Below are 26,740 nucleotides of genomic sequence, written 5' to 3' on the forward strand. Positions count from 1 at the left end.
ACGCACACACAAAGCACAGAAGTCGCATAGAAGTTACTCACGCAATCTGTGCCACACCCACTCATGAATATTTTCTTCCTTCTCCTCCAATTTTTCACACACTGGCCTTGAAGAGTCGCTTGCATACAACTTGACCTCACAGACATCACAACACATAATTCGGTAATTATTTACACTGATGCAGTTCAGGATTACTGTTAGTCTTAAAATGTACACACTGGCACGCAGTGATGTAAAATGCATCTGTATTGTCAGTGAAAATGAGCTGCCAATGTGTGAGTCATAAAGAAAGGGACTGGTACTTTGTGAGGGATTAAGCTGATGGGGAAATAAGGAACTGCTACAGTAACTGCACACATGAACGCAATACAGGCACACACGCAAGGCACACAAACACGTGCACACACACACACACACACACACACACACACACACACTAAAGGACTGCTGCAAACGTTTATTTCACACAAACACATAAACACACAGGATTTAAATCCTCATATCCCAAAATAAACAAAATAATTTCTTGGTAGAGCAAATACTGTACATCAGTGGAACAGTAAAGTATGATTGAGAGTGACCACTGTGTGTGTGTGTGTGTGTGTGTGTGTGTGTGTGTGTGTGTGTGTGTGTGTGTGTGTGTGTGTGTGTGTGTGTGTGTGTGTGTGTGTGTGTGTGTGTGTGTGTGTGTGTGTGTGTGTGCGCGTGCCAGTGACTGCGTGAATGAGTGTGTGAGTTTGAGTTACAAGGCTGAAAAGCTCCAGAAAGAAAAATCACATTTCATAAATAAATCATCCGGGGCCTTGTGATGGATGTGCACACACACACACACACACACACACACACACACACACACACACACACACACACACACACACACACACACACACACACACACACATACACACACACACATATAGACACAGCACTGTAATGCTTCATACCATGGCCATCATAGTACAGACCAGATTAGAGGCGAATAATTTTTTTTTAAGGCCGTGTGCTGCTGCTCTGCTTCTTCTATGTGTGTGTGTGTGTGTGTGTGTGTGTGTGTGTCGTGTGTGTGTGTGTTCATGCTCCTAAGCCAGTGGCAGAGCCTTACGTGTCCTGCTGTCCAGAGCTCTGTAGAACGAGGACAAACATCCACGGACAAATTTAGTCTTTAACACACAATTTATCTTCAGCACAAATTTTTCATAGCATTATTCTTCCATCTCAAACAATGTTGCAAGTTAGTGTCTGACAAACCTATTTATCCATTAAGTTCTTCATCTATATCCTTGAATTTAGCAGCAGATTAAACATAATATTGTTTACTGCCCTTAAACTGTTATCTAGTACAAACAGATGAAGAATGAAATGAACAAATGTACTGCAGCTCTGTTTCTCTCTCTTTACCTGCTGAGTGGACGACACTGAGAGAATCCCCTCTGCAGCCACTTTTGTACTACTGGATAGTCCCTGGTACTATTTTTGTTGTGGAGCCAATACTAAAAAATTAAGTGAAAACGCCGCAAATCCCTGATTGGTCAGATAGAATTGTCACAAACTCTCGGCCACTTGGCGCACAACCCGGGGCATCTAGCACAAAGCCACCATTATTAACAAGCCAAGCGGCTGTGGGTGCCACCAATTTTTTTTATCCACTGGTCTACTTGATCAATGTCAACTCACGAGACCATACCGTGGCCAATTGAGAAGGTGCAGACGTTCCTTTGTTTGGTTGCCATCAAAAGATTTATGTGATGTTTCGTATAAGTTTCACACGATGTCACTATGATAACGACACAACAGGTTTGATATAATCTGCAGTGGAAAACTAAATCCTAAGAAGTACCTGGTACCAAAATATTTATAGTCAAGTAGAGAGTCAAGTACTGGCAGTACTGGCAGTGGAAACAGGGCTTCATGTCTACCTTTCATTTTCAGCTCCTACTTGTTCATAATAGGGATGTGCACTTCAAGCAAAGATATTATCCGATAATCGCTCCGACCTTTTTGACTATTATTCTACTATTATTGTCCCTATTTTGTGTCATGGCATTTGGCAAATAGCTTTTAGGTTCATTACCGCCACCTTCTAATGGGAATAACACATTACTACCAGGAATCAGTAAAAACAGGGGAAATGCTTTACTCAAAATCGAGAATATTTTTCAAAGTAAAAATGTGATTTGGTTTGTTTTGCTCTGTTTTGTTGTTTACATTTTGAATCTACATTAAGGGTCACAGTCCAGGCAAGTTTATAGAGCTACAAAACAGAACTTCCTCATTACAATCTGCACATATGCACAAAGTTTTGATCAGACACCATTTTCTTACAAGACCACTTATACATAACATTACATTTAAAAAAAAATTCTTACAAATAAATTCTAAATCATGCGAAAAAAATCTTGTAATCTGACATAATGGTTTTGTATTCAGTCCCACACTCTACGCTTCCATCTGTGTCTTCCAGTAAGAAGGTCAGAGGCTGTGGGAGAAGGACAGGACAGCAGCATGATGCCTCACTTTCAGGCACCATGAGAGCCGCCTTTTGTGCCTCTTTCATTACAGTTACAGTTATCGTAAACTTACTCCAGACACACACACACATTCACACACACTCTCAGTGGTGTAGAGTTACATCCTGCCACTGCAGTTTGTGCTCTGTGAAGGGCAAGAGCAGCGTTCCTGACCTCCACAAACATGCACAAACACACCTAGGCTACTCAGTACTCAGCCATATTAAGCTTCATGACGGATTGGGGAGAGGGGATGGTGATGATGGAAAATTATGCCGGACGTACCCTCGGAGCAGTTTATTTACTCCGAATATGAAGATTAATATTAATACAGCTGTGTTTGATGCATCTCCTGCTTTCCTCCAGAAACCGCGATATACTTTCATATGCAAAAACAGAGCAGCTGGGACGGACTGAGTGTGTTTGTGCGGTCTCTGGAGTAAATTTGTGTTAGTTTGTGTGTTTTGCAGTGAATGAGGCAGTGGGTTTGTGCATAGTAGGAGTGTACACATCAAACAATCTCCAAAGCCATGCATTTGTGTATAACTAACTGATTAAGGAATGCTTTTAGTAGACTTTGCGTTTTGTTCTGAATTAACAAAAAAAAAAAAAAATTTTTTTTTTTTTTTTTTTTTTTTTTCTAAACGTGAGGTAAATTGTCTTAGAAAGAGAAGAACACTACAACTAGTTATCGCTGCACGTAGAGTTCAGATGTGAGCGTGTAAATACAAACTGCTTGTTGTTTGCAATGATTGTGTGCACTGTGGTAGGCTCCCCTCTGGGCTGGCTAGAAGCTCGGGGGGGGGGGGGGGCAAGGTGAAGGAGAGATGGAGCTAAGCCGTGCACTCCGACTGAATGATGAGGACAGCAGGAGAGGGAGACGGAGCTGACACAGGTGCTTTAGACAGAGGCAGAAGGGAGGCGGTGACAGAAGAGAGTGAAAAAAACAAATGAGGGCAGCACAAGTAGCAAGAGAATGAGGTGGTGAGGAAGGTGGTGATGAAGAGTGATGATCCCATCTGACATAAACACCAATGTGTGAAAATACACTTCATTTCAAATGGAGGTGAGAAAGATGTCTTCCCATCACTGTCACACTTACAATTCAAGTCGCGGATATTTCTCTAAACAGTGTCCAATGTACAGTTATTCTAATCCTGATAAGATAGATCCTGGTTGCTTCGATTTTTAATAGTGTTTCACACGGGTTTTCATGCCCTCGAAATTATACAGGCTGCCCTCCTAATCCAACCCTGTCTCAATACAGTGGGTACGGAAAGTATTCAGACCCCTTTAAATTTTTCACTCTTTGTTTCATTGCAGCCATTTGCTAAAATCAAAAAAGTTCATTTTATTTCTCATTAATGTACACTCAGCACCCCATGTTGACAGAAAAAAACAGAAATGTAGAAATTTGTGCAAATTTATTAAAAAAGAAAAACTGAAATACCACATGGTCATAAGTATTCAGACCCTTTGCTCAGTATTGAGTAGAAACACCCTTTTGAGCTAGTACAGCCATGAGTCTTCTTGGGAATGATGCAACAAGCTTTTCACACCTGGATTTGGGGATCCTCTGCCATTCTTCCTTGCAGATCCTCTCCAGTTCCGTCAGGTTGGATGGTGAACGTTGGTGGACAGCCATTTTCAGGTCTCTCCAGAGATGCTCCATTGGGTTTAGGTCAGGGCTCTGGCTGGGCCAGTCAAGAATGGTCACAGAGTTGTTCCAAAGCCACTCCTTTGTTATTTTAGCTGTGTGCTTAGGGTCATTGTCTTGTTGGAAGGTGAACCTTCGGCCCAGTCTGAGGTCCAGAGCACTCTGGAAGAGGTTTTCTTCCAGGATATCTCTGTACTTGGCCGCATTCACCTTTCCTTCAATTGCAACCAGTCGTCCTGTCCCTGCAGCTGAAAAACACCCCCATAGCATGATGCTGCCACCACCATGTTTCACTGTTGGGATTGTATTGGGCAGGTGATGAGCAGTGCCTGGTTTTCTCCACACATACCGCTTAGAATTAACACCAAAAAGTTAAATCTTGGTCTCATCAGACCAGAGAATCTTATTTCTCATAGTCTGGGAGTCCTTCATGTGCTTTTGGCAAACTCTATGCGGGCTTTCATATGTCTTGCACTGAGGAGAGGCTTCCGTCGGGCCACTCTGCCATAAAGCCCCGACTGGTGGAGGGCTGCAGTGATAGTTGACTTTGTGGAACTTTCTCCCATCTCCCTACTGCATCTCTGGAGCTCAGCCACAGTGATCTTTGGGTTCTTCTTTACCTCTCTCACCAAGGCTCTTCTCCCACGATGGCTCAGTTTGGCTGGACGGCCAGGTCTAGGAAGAGTTCTGGTCGTCCCAAACTTCTTCCATTTAAGGATTATGGAGGCCACTGTGCTCTTAGGAACCTTGAGTGCTGCAGAAATTATTTTGTAACCACGGCCAGATCTGTGCCTTGCCACAATTCTGTCTCTGAGCTCCTTGGACAGTTCCTTCGACCTCATGATTCTCATTTGCTCTGACATGCACTGTGAGCTGTAAGGTCTTATATAGAAAGGTGTGTGCCTTTCCTAATCAAGTCCAATCAGTTTAATTAAACACAGCTGGACTCCAATGAAGGAGTAGAACCATCTCAAGGAGGATGAGAAGAAATGGACAGCATGTGAGTTAAATATGAGTGTCACAGCAAAGGTTCTGAATACTTATGACCATGTGATATTTCAGTTTTTCTTTTTTAATAAATTTGCACAAATTTCTACATTTCTGTTTTTTTCTGTCAACATGGGGTGCTGAGTGTACATTAATGAGAAATAAAATGAACTTTTTTGATTTTAGCAAATGGCTGCAATGAAACAAAGAGTGAAAAATTTAAAGGGGTCTGAATACTTTCCGTACCCACTGTATGATCGTATTTTACTCAATTATTTTCCCACACTGAAGTCACCTTGAGGTGGTCGGGGTGGATGTCAGGCATTCAAGGTGCTCGTCTCTTGCACCAAACTGTAGTCTGGTTTAGGCAACAGAGGGACTTCAATAATGGTTTGGGAAATATCACATGTTTGGTTACATGAAAATAAACACGTCGTCTCTCGATTCACTGCTCTAATTTTTCCAGCACCAAGTGCTTGAACAGGAAAATAGAAGGTTTAAGAATGCAGGAGTCATCTCAAGCAAATATTTTTTTGACTGCAACATCTAATATTTTGTCAGAAAACCAATACTTTGTCTGGGAACATTAATGGCTCGTCATCCACACTGTTTTTTGAACTGCCATTCTAAAGACTAAAGTTCAGATTTTGGCCTTTGCCATCTTGCTATTTGACCATATTTGGAGCGAGCGGCGGATATAACTCAATTTGATTGGAAACCTGAGGATACTACGCCCCGCCCTCCTGTCAATCAAACACACACGCTCCAAAAATATCGAATTAATGATGAGATCATTTTCAGATGGACTGCCAAAATACTAATAATAGGGGGTGACTTTAGCCAATGACCCATGGAAAATATTTTGTAATTGATTGTATTTCAAAAGAGAAGTTGAATGGGAGTCGATGGAGCCAAAGCCTTTTTGGAGCCAACCCCTAGTGGCCGTTGGTGACATTGCAGTTGAAATCACTTCCGCATTGGCCTCATTTTTCAGACCCAGAGGCTACGTCCACTTTGAAATACAGAGCATGCCCTAACCCGACATCTTGGCTGGGACCTGTGCCTCCCTGTAGCCCTGGCAACTTATCCCCAGAGGAGACAGTCAAGCATATTACCCTCTCTCAAGACTGCAAGTTGACATTTTTACATTTATATATATAATATGTCAAATTGTGCCAAGCTAACTGTTTGCCCCATTTTTATCTCAGTCTCAGTTCTGTAACATCAAATGAAATGTACTGTGACTTCAGCACAGAGTACAGTAACAATGCAATTCCTTTCTTACATTTGTCCAAACAATAATTATTTTCATCATAATGCTGTTTGGTGTTTGGACTGAGCACACAGACATTACTGTCTCCTAAAACCAAACCAATGCCCTCTGTATTCATGTGTGTGAATTTATTTGTGGCTGTGCCTTCTATGTGTTTATAGATGTGGTGAGATGGGAGGATGCCCTCTGCTCCATGTTACAGTAGGTTACAATGTAAAATGGCTGCTCTCCATCGAGGGAAGTTTCAGCTAAGATTAGCAACGCTTGAAAAAAACAGGGAAGAGAGCAAGGAGGAGAGGAAGAGAGAAGAATAGTAAAAGAAGACGAAAGGATGAGAGAGCGAGAGCTGGAGTGGATAGAGTGTGAAAGAAGCAATCAAGTGCAGTTAGGCAGCAGCAAGAGGAGAGATGCTGAAGTAGAAGAAGAGAACTGTGAGAGGCTGTCAGATAAATAAAAGCCAGAGGTCTCCCACTTTTGTGAATTCTGCTGCAGAAAATGCTCTTTCAAACGTATCAAGTTCCTTGTGTTTTTGTCAGTACTGCTGCTGCGTATGTGTGCCTTGTAGTGTGAATGTGTTTGTGTGCTGAGATGCCTATTTCTGTGTTGTTTTCTCTGACAGTAAATCCCAGGTTCTGCCAAGTCTGGCACCCACTGATGTCAAGGAGAAGCTATCACCATGCATGAGTTATTACCAGCTTTTGTTGTCACTCTTGTTTACCTTCTCCTTTGTCTCAGTTTTAGACAGAAAAACTGCAGGTGAAAATATTCATTTTTTAAATCTTAAGTTAGGAAACCTCTGTCTGTGCCTGAGCGGGTTATCTGGCCTCCTCAAATGCCTATTTGGGCTGTTTCTGTGTGAAAGTTTATCCTTAGCTTGGTTTGCTACTGTGTGTGAGTACTTTGTGTTGCCAGTAGGGGTCTCTGTCTCTCCACTCACCCAGGCATCAACAGTGACCAGTGAGTTTGGCTACTCAAAAACTGCTGAGGCCCCAGTCTGCAGTGAGTTGGCGTCACTTGCTGGTGGAAGTCACCACAATCATGAAAGGATGTTTTTTGATGCACCTGTCTTTTTCACTGAGCTCTTTCCTGCTCTCCGTCTCCAGTGAACTCCTGTTTCCTTGACAACCAGGTGCAAGCAAGCAGACCTGAAGACAGAAACCATTTTCTTGTCTTTTTCTACATTTATGCAGCACCACTCCCAGTGGTTGTGATGTTGATTTTAATATATATTTTAATATGTTTTTGTTTATTAATAAGTGAGTGGGTAAGCCCAGTGAGGAATGATGCATGAAATAATAGTGGGATGAAAATTAAAGAATGGATAAAGAGAGAAGGAATGCAGAGTAAAATTAGTCATAACTTATGTGTGACCTCATGCAACTTATTCAGTCATGACAGTGCTGAGCCATTTTAACAGAGATGTATTTTTGTAGAATTAGAATCAAAATCAGCAAACGTAGGAGAAGATACAGGCGTAGGCTTACAGGGGAAGATAACAAATAATCGGTTTGATAAGCTTGAATATGTACTCCATCTACAGAGGTAGCTCAATATATGTGTATATGATGTATATCAGATAATACTGCATTCTGTAGTATCGGTTTTGCTCAGAAATGTCAAGAAATCGTTGCACACCCTACGGTTGATGTATGATCTGACAACATTTGGGCTAAAAACATTAAAATGTCAAATTTGGATTTATAAGGTTTTCCTTGCATCTGTCTGATTGATTCTCTAGAAATTTATCCACGTCAGCTGTTATTAGGAGCTTTGAGTTTTACTGTAAATGCACATCAGAAGCGCATAAAAGACATTGTGTTTGAGAAGCAAACAGCAAAATTACAAGAGCTAATTGATTCTAAACAACTTAGTGGTAAACAACAGTAAAGTTGTGGCACTTGAAAGAGACGAAGAAAGACATCAAGATTGTTTAAATAATTACGGTCAAGCCCCATAACAATCTGATGTTATATTTCCCATAATACATCTTGATAGCATCTTTTGAACTGAATGCTGTAAATCTGTAATGTTTTCTTTAAAGACATTGTAGTTTTCAAGATCTCAGTTCAAGATCGATAGATAGAATAGCTTTCTATCGACAATCCCCTTAGAGAGCCAGAGAACATTGGAAAACGTTTTTTACAATGGACACCCTTAGTGCCCCTTAAAAATCATCCTTTTTACTGTAGATGGTTAGAAAAGGCTCTACCATCATGAATATGTCGTGACAGCATCTGCACTGAAATCTGAACCTAATATAGAATAAAAAAAAAAAGAATTATTTTTCTATTTCAATAATCAGGTGAGTTTTATAAGCAGTCACTGCATTTAAAAAGAAAAAAAAAATCATTGCCATGAATCAAAATGACGTCCATTGCAAGCTTGAATTCTTTCCTGTATAAAAGCACCAGAGTGGGGGATTCAGATTCCAGTCAAGTGCATGCACTGTGAAATCCCGACCGAGAAGAGGAGGGACGAAGCAGGCTACCACTTATAAATAGAAAGAATCAGCACGCACAATGTCATGCTGGAGGAAAATAGGTCTCTTGAATTTGTGTTGAGTAAGCAGTGACTGGGTTTTTTTATTAGGAGGAAATAGAGCGTTTAATTTCATGCTAATTCTTGGCATTAGAAACCAAAGGTGAGTTAAAAGTCTCTGTGAACTAAGTGACACATAACCGTGCACCCATTTGTATGTATGTATGTGTGAATAAGAAATAGAGAACAGGTGGCCAAAGCCCCCAAGTCCTGGTCTAAACCCTGCCTCTTCCATCAGCTGATCACTAGGAGCTGTTCGGTCTCCTCCCTCCATCCTCTTCATTTCATTCTGTCTCTCTCACTGATTAAAATCATACATGTTTACCTCACCCTGGCTTGCCGCCTTTTTTCTGCCTGCCCCTGTTTACCCATCTCCCTATCCTCTCCCTATCCTCACCTTATCCTCTCCCTCTCCCTCTCTCTCTCTCTCTCTCTCTCTCTCTCTCTCTCGCTCTCGCTCTCTCTCTCTTTCTCTCTCCTTACCCTTCCTCCCTGCAGTCTCTCGTCCCGAGCTCGTAGTTAGAGCGGGCTGACTAGCGGAGTGCTGTTGTCCCAGCGAAGGGCACAAGCAGCAGTACAGGAGTCTCATCAAGCCCTGCTACCCTCACTGTCGATCAGGACTCAGAGGAATTAGCCCTCCTTTCCATCGTTCTCACCCTCCTCACCCACCACTCGTCATCCTCTGCCTGTCTCTGTCTCTTTTTTTTATGGGGTGTCCATTTGAAGGATCTGATATGTTTAGCGTTCACCATGAACCCAACAGTCAAGATCCACCTTCAGAATGGGACCCACTTTAACACCTACATGTACCAGGTAGGGACTCGAACAGTGTGTGGATGTGACCAGTGAAGGATTGTCTCCAGCTTAAATAGCGCTCTCTCTCTCTCTCTCTCTCGCTCTCTCTCTCGCTCTCTCTCTACATGTCCTTTGCCTCAGTATTGATTTCAGTGCTGATGACTCTTTTCTAGGACTGAGATACGGCCTCCTCTCCATCTCGTCCTCCCTCCTCCTCCTCCTCCTCCTCCCTTTTCACCACTATGCCTCAATCAAGCTGCGAAGGATGATTAATACCTCGCAGTAATGCAAATTGCACATCAGTTTAGAAATGCGGGCACACCCCCTCCAATCATGCTTTTGACTGGTCGACGCAGTTAGATGCATGTTGTCAAATTTCATTGTTGAAGAAAACAAAGGAGATAAATATCTGTCATGCACTGATTGGGAATTCTCTTCTTTTTCTGCGAGTGCTGTGCATGCTCGACTAACCATATGCTTATTACAGCACGCGTGTGCGAGACAGACTCTACTGATGCGCGACAAAAACTCTTTTGTGCTTCTCCTTTCATCCGAACAAAGGAAGTATTCCCCACTCATCCTTCCTCTCTTTCTTTGTCCCTTTTTTTCTGGTGCAGGTTTTGTTTTGCTTTGAAGAAGAAAGACTAGGATACACGAATGGATGCTATTCTGGGTTCAGGCCTTCAGTGGGCACAGAGGAGGAGCGAAAGTTAGAAAACTTGCAGGGATTTGACTCCTGTTTGCATTCTGAACCGTAAAAAAAGGAGATTCTGAACAACAGAGAGAGCGCGAGGCCGATCTGATGTGCCAGCTATGCACTCTTATAGTGCTGCAAAGTACTTTTTTTTTGTGTCAAATCAATAATCAGGCTATTAAATGACTTTTGATATGCATGCTTTTACAGTGGTGGTCACTAGGTTTCTGCCAGGTTTTATTTTAAAGCTCTTCAAAGGTGGTTGAAACTCTTTTAGACACACTTGTGCTTTAGTTTTAACTAAAAAAAAATCCACTTATTGTACAAAGTGGGATTTACTGAGTTATATTTACACTTGATCGGTGTTTCAGAGGAGTCCAGAACGAGCACAGTTTATTGGGATTTTTCCCTCGAGTGCTTCACTTAGGCTGATTTGCTCACGTCTAATTTTACCACATCTGTACCAGCCTTAAAAAAAAAAAAAAAAAAAAAGCATTGTTTTTTGCTTACTGTCTATGTCGTGCATTCTGTGAGGAAACTTTCAGGAAAGTTTTCAGTTGCAGTTGTATCTCCAGAGTGGAGATCTGTCAAGTGCTGCAGTCAGCTGCTTTTTCTCAAGATCCGTCACACCGTCACACAGACGGAAAATCTCTCTTGTGCGTGTTTGTGTTTTACTGTTTGCACCTGCACGGATGTGCAATTGAGTTCATCTGCACTCGTCTGACGAAAACGTGTATGCAAAGTTTATCTGCTGCTCAAACACTTTCCTAATGAGCCGTTGCCATGGCGTCGGCAGCAGTGTGAGAGGTAGTGCCATGGCAACAGAGAACTCACTGCCTACTTGGGGCCAACACCCAGGCAAGTGTCGTGTTGGTGTGTGTCACAGTTCCTGTGTGTGTACAGTACGTGCAGGTGTTCATTTTTTTAAAATTAGGATTTGTTTGAGGAAGGTCGAGTCCGCCTCTCTGCAGTGGTGAAGAGTTACAGAGCGGTGATATCTGAATCTCCCCGGGGACTCACTCATTCTCCACTCCCCGACCCTGCATTCATCTTTGGTGTGACGCCTTAGTGAATTACCACGATCTACATCACAGTTAATTTAGTGTCTTCTGGTGTGTGCAAGTGAATGGAGTTCAGTCTATATATACCATCTCTGACGCTTGTTCTTCTCTGCCTCTCTACAGAAAACAAACATCTCTGTGCTTTAATTCTTCAAATACCAGATTCCTATCTCACATATGCATCGTAGCACTTCTACATCTCAACACATTAAACACGACCTGGGTCTCTGGGTCTTTTTACCGAGGGTTCATACAGTCAAATACGTTATATGTTATACTTTAGTGAACTCAGTAATAAAGTGGACATAAAATCTGCATCATTATTGTAGAAAAATTGTTAATTGCAGCTACAAAAAAACGACGTGCGTGACACTCTCCCCCTTCAAACTGAATGATAACTAAATATTTGTACTTTATGTGTAATGCAAAAATGTTCCACAACATCTAGCCCTTACCCTAAAACACAAGCACCTCCTAAATTCTGCTTTCAATGTTGTTTAGGATGCGTTTCTGTCCTTAAAATGTAAAATACAATCCGACTGCTCCTAATGTGCTCTTGGGCTGTAAGCATCCTGTGATTAGCATAAATGATATCACATCACAACAGCAGCCCAATACTGTCAATCACATGTGTGAATGAGTTAATAGCCATGTTTACAGTTTTCTTAACATTCTTGCCGAGGCACATATTTCCTCTTTTCCCATCCTACCACCAGCTGAGGCTCACAGAGTGCTTGACCTCGCCGCTCTTAGACTCCAGCAGAGATGGATTTATTTTGTCTTGGCTTCGGTCTCGTGTTTTGTTTTGTGTAGCCACACATATCAGAAATACCTTTACTGAGTTTATGAATTATTTTAAAACTCCAGGAGTTTTTTGATAATGAAGTTTTTTTCCGCCATCCGCCCTTTTGTTTGTGAATTACAATTCAAAGTGCACAGGAGCAGAAAAATGAAAACCGGCTGCGAGTTGTACTGTTTGTGTAAGCAAAGAGAGTAACAAAAAAAAAAACCTAAATATTGTATTCAAGACAGCAGATTGTTGCACTGCAGTAGATTTAACGACTGGTAAACAACATTTACAGAAAAATATGTTGCAAATCAAGTTAATGAGAACAAAAATACAAGATGCAAAGTAAATAGTTGTTTTCTCAACAGTGATTAAGTTTACAGACTATTTCCTAATGCTAAAGAACAACGACATCATCCTGGTACCTCCATCTGTGAGACTCAAGAGCCTCAGACTGCTATTACATAGGTCAGGAGATAAATAGAAATATAATTTAATAAGCATACTTGCTACAGAACTTGATTAGTTAACATTTTTTTAAATGCATTCTAAAAAAATATAATTTTACTTTCACTTTCACAGATGCTGGCTGAAGAATATTTATTTACTATTTCAGGCATTTCAGGCATAATTAGGAAACAACACAGTCGTAGCACAATATGTTTCTGTTTCTCTATTAGAAGTCCATGTCTGAGAGGGCTGTCTTATTAAACCGACAGTGGTCACCAACCCTTTGAGTTTGATTGATGTGTTCATGTATAAATAATCAGTCAGTCTGTCAGGGTGCCACGCTGGCCCTTTCACAGTGATCACATCAATCAGGAACCCTGAGTGGTGATTAAAAAACCTACTTCATTACTTGTGGCGTCTTTGAGAGAAGTAATTGAGCAATACATTATATATAAGAGTTTTTATAACATTAATAATATATTGTTTATTTCATCATACCTTTTTATTGATTGGAGAGATTGAGTACAGACCTCATAACAGCCATGCACATGCAAGCGTCAACAACAATCGCACATCTCTAAATAGGCCAAGTTCACTCAAAGGAAGGAGTCCTTGATTCCTTTTAAATGGAACAAAGTACTAAAAGATAGTATTTCTAAGTTCAGTGTTTACTTACTACCAAGAGTTAGTTAGTCCTTGGATCTGGTCCAACTAACAGTAGTTTTAGCTTCGAAAAGAGACATCATGAGATACTGTCCCATTTAGGAGGATACATTTCTAACGATAAGGCCTGTTTCACTGCAGGATGTTACACTGGAGTGAAAAGTAGCGTGCTGTGCTGCTGGCGATGTGCGAAGCAGTGAAGGGCAAATATCTGTCATGATCCTCACAAGTCACAGTTGGTTTTTTTCCTCGACTACAGCTTTACTGCCGAATAACAGACAGGAAATAAGTGAGAAATAATGGCGTCAGTTGGGATGACTGCTATGGCACCTGCCGCCCATGTACTCACACATCAATCCACACATACGCACAGATTTTGTAGTGTAGGAATACGATTACATCACTGTATTTGAGTGTTCATATTCAAAGTACAATATATTACTGTATGATTATTAAAGGTTCACACAACGAAATGAATAGTATTTTTACTAAAAATCTCCCCATGCAATGATTTGTTTTTTCTCCTGAGATAATGGACATCCAAGAGATCAGTTTACTGCTTACTATGGCACTAAATATACCCTTCATATGATTTATCATGCAGGGAATAGTGAATGAGCTATTGAGGGGGCATTTTCAGCCACAGTTCAGGTGTGTGGTGTAGGTTAAATCTCCATAGTACCGACCTCTGTGCACACACACACACACACACACACACACACACACACACACACACACACACACACACACACACACACACACACACACACACACACACACACACACACGCGCGCGCACGCACACACACACAGAGGGATAAACGCACCCACAATAAACCTGACCTGACATATTTTTGGGATTGTGCGTGCATGAGAGAGGGACCAAATTTTGCTGCTCTTTTTTTTATCTGACTGCACTCCAATCTCTCTCCTTGTCTCTCTCTGCACACTCACACACTCACTCACACACTCTCTCACACACACTCACACAGCATTTTTTTTCATCCTTTAATCCCAAACTGCTTAAGGAAAGGGAAGGGGAGAAATCCCTTTATAATGTCTGGGCTCAGCACTGTTTGGTAACCACTTGCTATCTCACACTGTGGTTGGAGGCCGCGGTGTTCCTCCCAGACGCCCAGAACCTTCTTTTCCGCTCGGTATGACCAAACACTCTCTGACAGATGTCGAGGTTGTTGTCAATGAGCCACGTCTGTGTCTGACTATTGTACGAAGTTGAAAAATAACCCAGGAATTTTATATATATATATATAGCTAACATGGCTTTTTTTTGGGGGGGGGGGGGGGGGTAGGACTGCACAGTGCATACGGTGATAAAGCGAAACTGTGGAGAAGAAAAAAGAACAAAAGCAAATGCAGTAGAAACTGTCAGAGGGAAGACATTGAACAGACCTTCATGAGAAATTAAATAGAGCTCTTTTGTCTAGACAGTGATGCGTTATATTTTATATATAACACTTGTCTGTTGCGTTACATAAGACTCCAAGTTTCTGAGTCATGTATGGATATCTTTATCTACTCTATTTGTTTGTCAGAGTGTGTTTCTCCCATTTGTATTTTTCCTTGTTTTTTTTTAGCGCTGAAGCTGGGGAGAGTTCTTAAAAGGCAGACGAATGAAGGGATGATGTAGAGAACGCAAGAGGTGGCCTGTTGAGCCTTTTTTGCCGTGATTGAAAGAGACAGTGAGCTCTAACATCTGTTGGTGGATTTGGGCTGAGCCCTGTCTTTTGGTGCACCCCTGTGGAATAAGGGAAAGTAAAATGAACAAGCTGACCCATTTTCTCTCTTCCTCCAGTCGCTCCGTCCCTCTCGCTTCCCTATTCAATTGCTCCCTTCTGTTTTTGTTGTTGTTGTTGTTGTTGTTGTTGTTGTTAGGCAGGGTCAGTGTGGCTGGTTTTATCAGATCTGAGTACTGCAATTTTAATAATAATTTTAAACAACTCAGCTTAGTCAGTTATGTCAGTGTAAGCCTGTCCCGCTTTATGTTATGTTGCTTTTATAATCCATCTGTGTTGGGCTGGGCACCGAACTTCTGTAACTTTTATGGCACCGACCAAATTGCTGTGGTACTTTCTACTATAGAAAAATGGCTGTTGGGTTGATACCCAATTTAAATACCATACAAACATGTTTTCATTTTAAAACATATAACTCTTGCTCCAGTTATGCAGTAGTGAATCTCATTTTTGTCAGCAAGTCACAGAGTTTACCGTGAACAGGCTTTACTTTGGCAGCATGCCCCAGTTGATGGACTCACTCAGTTTTAACTTAAATAAATCTTACATTAGTACTACTTCTTCCACTCTTTTAAAGCTACACCTATCAGAAGGACTGGAGGCTTCACTGTACGCAGCCAGCAGGCTAGCCTCTACCTGTGGCCTGTGAGGCGTTTAGGTAACATGGATGAATTGTAGTATCTAGTGATAGCTTTCATGTGAGGCATTAAGCGAACATCAGTAAATTGCAGCATCTAGTGATAGCTCGTATATGAGGAACATCTTTTAATTCTAGCTACAGAAAATGGTAAATGGTCTGTACTTGTATAGCGCTTTATCACCTTTTGGTCTCAAAGTGCTTTAACATGGTTTTTCCCATTCACACACTAATGAGACAGATCACCATGCAAGGTGCTGCCATCAGGAGCACATTCACACACTGATGGTACACCATTGGGAGCAACTTAGGGTTCAGTGTCTTGCTCAAGGACACTTAGGCATGTGGACAGGAGGAGCTGGGGATTGAACCACCAACCTTCTGATTAGTGTTCAACCCACTCTACTGTCTGAGCCACAGTCTCCCCAACAAGTAAACAACATGGGTTACGCTCTCCCACTCTGAACTGCATGAAAACATTTATACTGTAATGGTAATGTCATTTTATTTTTCTCAAAAGGGATTTTATGTAATTGATCGAGAAAAATTATCGTTTAGGAGCCGATATCAACACTTTTTAAAAGGTTACTCTGCCCTACATGTGTATGGCCGGTTTACAGATCGAATGCAAATTTAGAGATGCACATTTTCTGATGACATTCAGACTGCCAATCTGTTGAAGGCGGACTTTGTCTATTTGATAAATATCACAACCAGTGTGGCGAAGTGGTATCTGCCGGCAGAAAGAGTGAACACATTGCTTGCAAAGCTGAATTTATGACTTAAAATGTGTAGCTAATTAAAAGTATATGAGCTTTGTGGGTCATCCCCCGAGCAGACATACTGTATCAGCTACTGACACCACGAACCTCTTCAAAGTTTACAGATACGATTTCAGTTCACCAAAGATTTAAGAGCCTCCAAACAAATAATCTAGCAGGAGAATCACTTCATCCATCATCTTAAAAGTTACGTGTCTCCTATACTATAAAATGTACAATATGTTTCCTTTAACAGGCCGAATTCTACGGTATGTTCATGGAAGATAACAATGTTATTTTCCATGCAAATTAATGGGTATAATGTTATAGTTTATGCCTATTATATTTCTGTGTGAAGAAAGCTGCAGGGTATGTGCTATGCATATTATTTAGCAAAGATGCATGAAATATGTAAAATGAGATTCACATAGTTTATCATCTTTATGACACTCCTTACATTAATCAAAATATTCATATTGTAATGTGCTATATTTGTCTCGCTTATATTTATTTTGAATTCATTGTTTTAAGTTTACCATCGCTTGCATAAACACACATTCTCCTGTCACGAACACTGAGGACATTTTTCTTGTGATATCAATATAGTATTACAGAGACTATTGTAGAGTCAGTCAGTCTGTGCATCCTAATCATATTCATAACACATCCACAGGAACAGTGCAAATAGACCATTTCCACCACTTTACCACCATGAAACTGGACACAAGGCACAAGTATATTTATCCTAACTCTCTATAAACCTAAAGTCACACCTGTTAGGGCTCCTCCTGTCTGCTGTACTGCCATCGTGGCATTCTCCTCTCAGCCTTTTACAAAATGCACCACCATCTCTGCTGGAGTTTAAGGGGGACACAAGAAGAATCTCTTACTCAGGCCCACTGTTTGGGTCATTAGTGAGAAACTGCACAAGAGTGCAGTGTCATAGCTGCAGGGAGCTCCAGGACTTTAAAAAGTGTGTGTGTGTGTGTGTGTGTGTGTGTGTGTGTGTGTGTGTGTGTGTGTGTGTGTGTGTGTGTGTGTGTGTGTGTGTGTGTGTGTGTGTGTGTGTGTGTGTGTGTGTGTGTGTGTGTGTGTGTGTGTGTGTGTGTGTGTGTGTGTGTGTGTGTGTGTGTGTGTGACAGAAAGAAAGGGAAAGAAACAGGCAGAGAGAGCAAAAGCCTTCGGGTATTGGTTTGGACTAAAGCCAAGCTTACAGAAAATGCCAGCAAAGCACCAAGAAACGTTCAAACAACATGCACCAACAAACAGACGTCCACACAGACATACACTCAGGCACAAACAGACGTATAGACCTCAGTAAACAGACAGCCACCCAATCTCCGCTCCAGTGCGATCAAACCAGAGAAAATATTCAAAATCAACTTGCAGCATAAGCTGTGTGTGTGTCACTGTCTGTTTCTCTGTTATATCGTGGAACAGCAGCAATGGAAGCTTCTCCTCTTGTGTAAATGTAATCAATATAGTCGACCGAATAACCGAAAACTAGAAGAAAAGTAGATTAGATGTGAGGCTGGGAGACCAGGAAAGATCCTCTGTTGTGAGAATTGACGGCTCAGAAAACATCCAGCAATTGTAATGGTAGTGCAAAAGTAGAACTAAAGACCTGATGAGATTTGTGTGAGGACCAGTCCATGCTTCTACATGATTTATCTGAGTGTGGAAATCTCCAGACCAGAGCAGGTGAAGACGTCTGTCCAAAATTGCGCGTTTTAAACGTTGTCTTGCTGTAAAAAATGGGAAGAACGGACAGCATCCAGTAAATTAATATCAGATTTACAGGTGCAGTGTGTTCTCAGTTACAGATAAGCCAACAACTACATTTATGAATTCTCTATTATTAGTTTGTAGCCAAAGACTACTTCATAATGTCTACACAAACTTTGGCAGCTGTCATTTAAAGGACTAGTCCACCCCAAAATGAAAAACTGCCAGGTGAAACACCATTAAAGTTTATACACTGTAAAAACCAAACACACGGCAGAAAAAGCGCCCCAGTTCCATCACAGCCTTCTCCCCAACTATAAAAGTTAATAGAGCCATCCATTTACAGCTCCAAAAGTGCATAAAATGTCCATCAAATCTGCGATATGTGGTTGTTTGAGGAGGTGTGAAAAAGGGGGAGCTGCTATCTTAAACAGTGTGAGAAACAGCGACGATCAAACTACATGAAGCGGCACACTGCACACTCAGCAGTGGGTATAGGAGCAGGACAATGTTTTTCAGAAAAGTAATTTTGGACATTCTGTACCATCAACAATGATCACTGATATAGTTGGGACTTTTGGAAAGTGTGCATTTTTCCTTTTCTTGCTAAGATGTGGATGGAAATATTGATACTATGCCTGTACGATTAAATAGAGCTACAGTCAGAAGCCAGATAGCTTAGCTTAGCATAGAGACTGAAAATGGTACGAGACAACGTTGCTCTATCTAAAAGATGAAAAGATGATCCACCAGCATTAAAGTGCACCAATTAAACAAACAGAATATAGTGTGTTAAATAGTCTTATTGGTGCTGACAGGAGGATTTTGTTGCATCTGGACACAGACTCGCGACAACTACTTGACGTTATCTTGTTCCCAAGTTTAAATTAAACGAAAAAAATATCATATTAGCAAACTGGTTTGCATTATCTAAAAAATTGTGTCTGTACTCTGTGCCGTGTTACACGATGTGCAAGTAAATGTACAAAATGGCTGAATGGAGCAATTCTGACAGACTGAGTGGATCCCAGCCGACCAGGAAACCACTGAAGTCACTCATCGGACGAGTTTTTCAAATGTGGCTTTAAAGGACATCTGGGGTGCAGCGGGAGCTTAAAAGCTTCAGTAAAGTGCATCCTGTGTGAGTGTGAAGAATGAACATCAATAAAACAAACGGCGCACAAGTGGAACTTTTCCATCAGAGATAAGAATTCATTTTGAATCATTTGTCCTCAGTTTCATTATGAAACATTATTGTATCACCACTGTCAACTACATTTACTAGATGTGTTCGCTTAGCTTTTAGCACAATATAAATGTTTTAAAATTCAGAATAGTTCATATATTTTCTGATCTGACCCCATTAAACATGGAGAAATTTAAATAAACCACCCAGTGAAGCTGTATTTTATATCCACCCAGACTCATATAATATACTGTATGTTCTGAAGACTTCAAAGGAATTTGCCCAATAAAGCTAATGCTGATAAACACAGTTGTTGACGTGATAGGAGACGATGCTTCAAATATAGATGTTGCTGCAAAGAAGCCACAAAGTCTAAAAACATGGATGCTTCACACACATTTTCAACCCAACCGACCTATACAATCTGCAGTTTCAAGGTGGACATCCAAGATTAGTGTCAACAATTCAGTACAGTATGTGATTAAGATATGGTCACAATGTCCTCACCAGATAAAGGTTGCTGCAGAACATTATGATGAGACAATGAATTTGACTTTTGAGCTTTGGGTTGTAAAATGTCATCTCTTCATCATTTCATCTTAGTAGACATTTTCTAGTGAAATGTATTGTTTGAATTCTTGCTTTATGACCACAAGCGTGTTATGTATGGTCACAGGGACCTTTTACCACCAAAATCTGATCAGGTCATCCTTGAGTTCAAAGTTCACAAACGGTGCGCAGCATCGTAACATGCAGGGAGAACGGAGAAGCTAAACCCTTTATGAAAACAGCACCAGAGTTACACATGGTTTTGTGAGCAGCGGTCCGGAGGCTTTGGGAATTTCTTCCCGCACCTGAAACTTAAGCAGAGAGCGCGCATCAAACTCTGAATACTTCCTCACTGAGGCTATATCTTCCCTGTGCACAATAGGATTCTGCACACCATTCGCACAAAACGGAAGCAGTCTCCGAACTTTCTGATCCACCCTCGTCCATGTACGGACATGCAGAGAAGAAATATCTTGGAACCAAAATACCATCATTCGTAGGCAGAGTGGAACAGCTAAGGTTGCGTTTATGCAGATCCGATACCGCAGTGCCATCTTGGTCCCTAATTAGTCATGGAATTTCCCCTCTCTCACACCACCTCTTATTGAAGGTGAACAGAAAACATTTCCCAGACAGCATCTTTCACACATGAACGGTTTTCCCTTTGAAGAAATCCTCCTACACGGCCCATTATTTACGTCTTATTATTATTTACAAATTGGTCAACCACACCTACATTCGCTGCGGCTGTATTTGTGTTCAGTGTAAACATCAGTGATACAGTATTAACGTCAGGATGGGTGACATGTGTGCGTTTTCTGTGTAGGAGTTTGCAACCCTGACAAAGGAGCTGAACATATGCCGGGAGCAGCTGCTGGAGAAAGAAGAGGAAATATCTGAGCTGAAAGCTGAAAGGAACAACACCAGGGTACGTGTGTGTGTCTTTGAGAGCGTGCATGTGTAAGTACAAGCATGTGATGATCCTGATGAAAACAAACATTGTTTTTAAGGATGAAATTTGAATTATCTTTGCTCGTGCATACATTCGTATGCGTGTGTGTGTGTGTGTGTGTGTGTGTGTGTGTGTGTGTGTGTGTGTGTGTGTGTGTGTGTGTGTGTGTGTGTGTGTGTGTGTGTGTGTGTGTGTGTGTGTGTGTGTGTGTGTGTGTGTGTGTGCGCGTACTGTAGCTGCTGTTGGAGCACCTGGAGTGTCTGGTGTCTCGTCACGAACGCAGTCTGAGGATGACAGTGGTGAAGAGACAGGCCCCTCCACCATCTGGAGTCTCCAGCGAGGTGGAGGTCCTCAAAGCTCTGAAGTCACTGTTTGAACACCACAAGGCCCTGGATGAAAAGGTGGACACACACACACACACACACACACACACACACACACACACACACACACACACACACACACACACACACACACACACACACACACACACACAAAGACTGCGGTCAGTTCTAACAAATAATTGAAGGGGAAGCATCTGCCTCATGTGGTAACTTCAGGAGAATTTATTTCCAACATACAAACACTGTTTTGTTTCTCCAGGTTTGAACAGAATCGCTAGTAATCGCTCGTAGTAGAAAATACTATATGTTGATTAAAACACCCTCTTGGTGCGTTTGTCAGGTGCGTGAGAGGCTTCGGGTGGCTCTGGAGAGGGTAGCCACTTTGGAGGGACAACTAGCTGCTACCACACAGGAGGTGAGGTGTGTGACTGAGTGTATGTATGGGACAGTGTGTGTGTGTGTGTGTGTGTGTGTGTGTGTGTGTGTGTGTGTGTGTGTGTGTGTGTGTGTGTGTGTGTGTGTGTGTGTGTGTGTGTGTGTGTGTGTGTGTGTGTGTGTGTGTGTGTGTGTGTGTGTGTGTGTGTAGTGGTAAGTGAAACATCTGCTCAATCCCTTGCTGACATCTGTTGAAGCCTCTGGTCTGATCTGATATACACTTGAAGTGTCGTGCTGAGTGAGAGGTTCTTCTCTTCAGCCCTCTGTTCAACATGCACTCTGAAAAATGTCCTCAAAGAAATAATTCTAAAGATATATTTATGTTAAATATTCCCTGCAGGCTCAGTTAAAGCAGAGTCCCAGCAGGCTGGTGATATAAGATTCAAGCTTGTAAAGTTGCACTGATCAGAGATAGCAGACTCTCACTGAGGCGTAACCTCTCTTCTCTTTTCTGAGTATAACTCATATTTGAAGACATGCAAAGTATAATTGGTTATATATGTTTTCCAAAAAAGGAAGTAAATGAGTCTTTTCTTTCGAATCTACATTTCAGTTGAGCATGGTGAGACAGAGGTAACTCATTGGAGCGAACAGATGGATCCAAATCTACATGGAAGGTCTTCCTGACCGTGTGATTGTTTTTCTGCTCTGTGCCTTACTTTATGTCGGCCGATAGTATTTGTCTGTCTGAGTGCAAAGTCTGTCTTTGGTATCCCTTTGATCTTTCCTCCTGCTCATGACTGCACAGAAGAGGTGAAAGGAGCTAAAAGTAGCATAAATCCTCTTTAACCTTTCTGATAATGGGAAGGCTTACGTGACTGTCCTTCCTGGTTTGAGACCGGCCAAGAAACGGGCACATGTGTAACTGTGACTGGAGTAACAAACCTCCCAGTGATTAAACAGCAGAGCCTGTTTGTATCAGGATGGAAATTGCTTTCCTCTGTACGGGCCTGCAGCGGAGGAGGGAAAAGTACAAGAACCACTTACAGTTGCCCCTATTTCTTTGGGTTTAGCGATGGAGAAACCAAAAAAAGGTGTCTTTTTTTTTTTTTATTAAAAAGATGATTAAACAATAACAACAACAAAAAAAATCCATAAATTACAATTGAGAAGCCTGCATCAAAATGTCACTGAGAGTGAGGTCGAAACGATGTAGAGAGAATAAGCTTGAGTGTGGCCATAAGGTGAAAGAGTGCAGTTTAGAGGTCTCTGAGTGTGAACTGTGCAAACACACACTTTATGTTAGAACATTTGTCTATGACACCCGCCCCCCTGCTGACAGTCACTGCTCCCAGATGTTACAACTTATTTATTTATTCAAAACAGCACAAAATTGAAATACATTTATAAAGTAGAACTCTAACCTAGACAATCTCAGGTCCCTGTCGTATCCAATGAGAGCTGCTGCTCCCTCACAGGGAGGAAACCTCACGAGTGTGTGTCTAAACTGGGACTGCACAACTCAACAGGTGTATTTTACACAGTTTCACACCCTTTAGCCCTATTTCCCATATATATTTGTTTGTATTTTAATGTTTCTGTATGGTATTCATCAGCAGGCTAAATGGGAACACAAGGGAGCAATGGGGGTTCCTCCTAAATCTGGCTGCCCACTGCGTTGCCTGTCTGAATATGCATCCCTGAAGGTTTGTTTAATTAAGGCCCCAGAATTAACTGCACTCTGAGCAGTGAAAAGAAGAGCAACAACATCAAAACAACAACACGGAAGCTGAACCTGCATTGCCAATCCCTGTATGCATAAAACTCACCACTTCTTTATCTAGGTCACCCGACAACTTTATCAGTTCTACGACTCTCAATACCCTCCACAGACTGTGGCGAGTTCATTTGATTGTAACTCATTTCTAAGATGCAATTCATGTGACAACGCGTGTAAATCTATAAATACATATTCATATACAGTAGATCTGTTAATTTTGTGTGTCCATCTAACAGAGACTACCCAACGGCTCGATAGACGCCCACGATGATGGCAGCCGTGTGTCTGAGCTTCAGGAGCTGCTGGATCGTACCAATAAGGAACTGGCTCAGACCCGCGACCACTCCGCCACTCTCAACGCCCGCATGGCCGAGCTCGAGGCTGAGCTCGCAAATGCACGGCGGGAACTGAGCCGCAGCGAGGAGTTGTCAATCAAACAACAGAGGGAGCAGAGAGAGGTGACAGTGAATGATGGACTAAAAAATAAATGAGCTTTGGTTCTAGGAGCAAGCGCTGAGAGCAGTGGGCATCAGAAATAATAAACTCCTCAAGTAGAAAGATAATAAAGGTTATTATGCCGTGGGTTTGTGGGAAAAAGTCCAGACTTCAACTGAGACTGATAGCTGCTTTTCCTTTGTCATGAAAAGTTTTCACTGCTGAAAAGAAACCGTGAGGGATAGCATATGACTCTGATAGGCAAAACATGCACGATACATAAATCTATTTCAAGTACAGATGAATTTGAAATCTCAGTCAATTCAAGCCCCCCTTTTTTTTGTGATTATAATTAAGAGATTGTGACATGATGGTCCAAAACAAAGCAACACAACGATCTAAATGCTCTTCAATAACATCATTCAGCACAGGTGCGTTTATGCCGTCACCAGGCAGTCCTATAGCATCACCTCATTATTAGCTCTATCATGGTTCACTGTCATAGCTCATTTTAAATTTGCTTGATATCATAGTGTGCTATTAGTGAAAACTTGGAAAGGAGATGGACAATACTCGTAGCAAGGATAAAAACTTTGGGGAGGGAAACGGCTTTCTTATCCTAAAAGTTGAATTGCTGTGTGTCATTCTGTCAATAAAGACAATAAAGTACACACATTTCTTGCATACCTACAGCACAAAAAACAATACTATTAAGATTAAAATGTATGAAGAAAAAGTATTTTGTTTGTGTGCGCAGGTACTAACCATAAAATATGTTACTGGACCCTAAGTATACAGAAAATGTAAGATTTTAGAAAATCTAACGACAATATATGACTTTTAATTTATTCTTTTTTCTAGAGGGAGGATATGGAGGAGAGGATAACCACATTAGAAAAACGCTACCTGGCTGCTCAGCGGGAGACCACGCACATCCACGACCTCAACGACAAACTGGAGAATGAACTGGCCACCAAGGACTCCCTGCACCGACAGGTAACACGTCAACACGTGTCACACACAGAAAAGATTGTAGCTTGCGTAATAAATAGAGTGTGAATGCATGATTGTCATTGAAAATAGCAAAGCAACAGTCATTCAAACAGTCATTTGCAGATAATTGTTACTAAAAAGATGAGTGGAAATGAGTGATGGCCGACCCACTTAATGTGTTACATTAAACAAAGCTTAATTTAGGCAAAGGGTCTGAAAAACAACAACACAATCAACATACAAATCACCCATCACAACAATATATATGAATGATTTGTTCCATTATCCTGTGATGTTCAGACTTCCTTGAACTTGTTACAATGTTAATGTGTTGCTTAGTTACATCAAAAAAATGCAACACTTTAATATTTCATGCCTCACCCATCTGCGACAATGTATTCAAGTATTGAAGAGCATGTTAGTCAGGGAGTGAGCAATGGAAACATCAAGCTCAAAGGTTCATCTGTAGTTCAGGGTGAATCTGAGTTCAGCTCCACCAGGAAAACACAGGCTGGGTCCTCCACGCCTGCCCGTGTGTCACGTCCTTGCTACTCGCTGGCTGCACTACGCTGATTACACACCTCTCTGGTGACTGCGGTACTGTCCCTCCTGTATATTTGAATGTTTGTGTGTGTGTGCGTGTGTGTGTGTGTGTGTGTGTGTGTGTGTCAGAGTGAGGAGAAGGTGCGCCAGCTGCAGGACATGCTGGAGATGGCAGAGCAGAGGCTGGCTCAGACCATGAGGAAGGCTGAGACACTCCCAGAGGTGGAAGCTGAACTGGCACAGAGAGTGGCAGCGCTCTCCAAGGTAACACATGCACGCACACACACACACACACAGACACAGCTATAACAAATGATCAAATAAAGAGTCTCTGATTTACAGAAAAAAATACAGAAGCAGATAAACATATGACACAGCTCTTATTGAAGTATTTGTACTTATAAGTACGTGTCTCCCCCTGCAGGCTGAGGAGCGCCATGGCAACGTGGAGGAGCGGCTCAGACAGCTGGAGTCACAACTGGAGGAGAAGAACCAAGAGCTGGGAAGGGTGTGTGTGTGTGTGTGTGTGTGTGTGTGTGTGTGTGTGTGTGTGTGTGTGTGTGTGTGTGTGTGTGTGTGTGTGTGTGTGTGTGTGTGTGTGTGTGTGTGTGTGTGTGTGTGTGTGTGTGTGTGTGTGTGTGCACTATGTGCGTGCGTATGTGTGAGAGCACCAGCCCTGCAGGGTTTCTCTGACCTCTCACTATGAAGTGTGTGTGTATTGCTGGTGGGGGGGGGGGGGGGGGGCGTTGACACCTTGACTCCTGGCACTGTGCTCCCTCATCCATACACGTGTATACACTCAAACACAGATTCAGGAGGAGGTCTTCATTTTCCCAGTGCATTGTTTGTATGAATCCAAACCGAATCCACATATCCTGCAACACATACCTCTCATCCCCACCCCCCCAACCCCACCCCCCTGCAAGTGTGATTGGCTGCTATCTTTAGACTCTGAATAATTCACGCAAGACTAATTTCTCACTCTCTCTGTGCAATCTCATGACTATATTTAGTAGACAGAGCTCTCTGAGGATGCACATGTGTATTTGTGTGTGTCTGTGTTAATTTACTTTGATGAAATTACAGCTGATGACATATTAAGCACAGTGCTTCTCATTGAAGAGAAACCTTTTAACCCTTTTGATCATCACATAAATTATTGTAATTAAATCATTCTGGCTATGAGATCCATTGTTGGCCAAGAAAACCTATATCTGGCAGCTGGTGATCTAGGGCTAAATACACACTTCATCCTTTAATCCATGTAAAGATGCATAATTAGCTGCATAAATACA

At 41.8% G+C, this 26,740-nt stretch overlaps 1 protein-coding gene across 3 annotated transcripts in view; it reads left to right on the forward strand.

Annotated features, from left to right (window-relative positions):
- ppfia4 (PTPRF interacting protein alpha 4) overlaps positions 1 to 26,740 on the forward strand; it is a 58,512-nt gene that overhangs the window by 18,047 nt on the left and 13,725 nt on the right. For 2 of the 3 annotated variants that reach the window (XM_069710167.1, XM_069710175.1), the window contains exons 3-9: positions 20,850 to 20,951; positions 21,212 to 21,376; positions 21,660 to 21,734; positions 23,711 to 23,932; positions 24,771 to 24,905; positions 25,575 to 25,709; positions 25,870 to 25,953. In XM_069710167.1, the coding sequence (XP_069566268.1) occupies positions 20,850 to 20,951; positions 21,212 to 21,376; positions 21,660 to 21,734; positions 23,711 to 23,932; positions 24,771 to 24,905; positions 25,575 to 25,709; positions 25,870 to 25,953 (918 nt within the window). Of the gene's footprint in view, positions 1 to 9,537; positions 9,776 to 20,849; positions 20,952 to 21,211; positions 21,377 to 21,659; positions 21,735 to 23,710; positions 23,933 to 24,770; positions 24,906 to 25,574; positions 25,710 to 25,869; positions 25,954 to 26,740 lie in introns of those variants that run through there. The other variant, XM_069710184.1, reaches the window with a different exon arrangement.

This window comes from Brachyistius frenatus, unplaced genomic scaffold, assembly GCF_029030835.1.
Source record: "Brachyistius frenatus isolate BFR_SWC_R1_liver_20210118 unplaced genomic scaffold, ASM2903083v1 Contig_4, whole genome shotgun sequence".
Classification (NCBI taxonomy): Eukaryota; Metazoa; Chordata; class Actinopteri; family Embiotocidae; genus Brachyistius; species Brachyistius frenatus.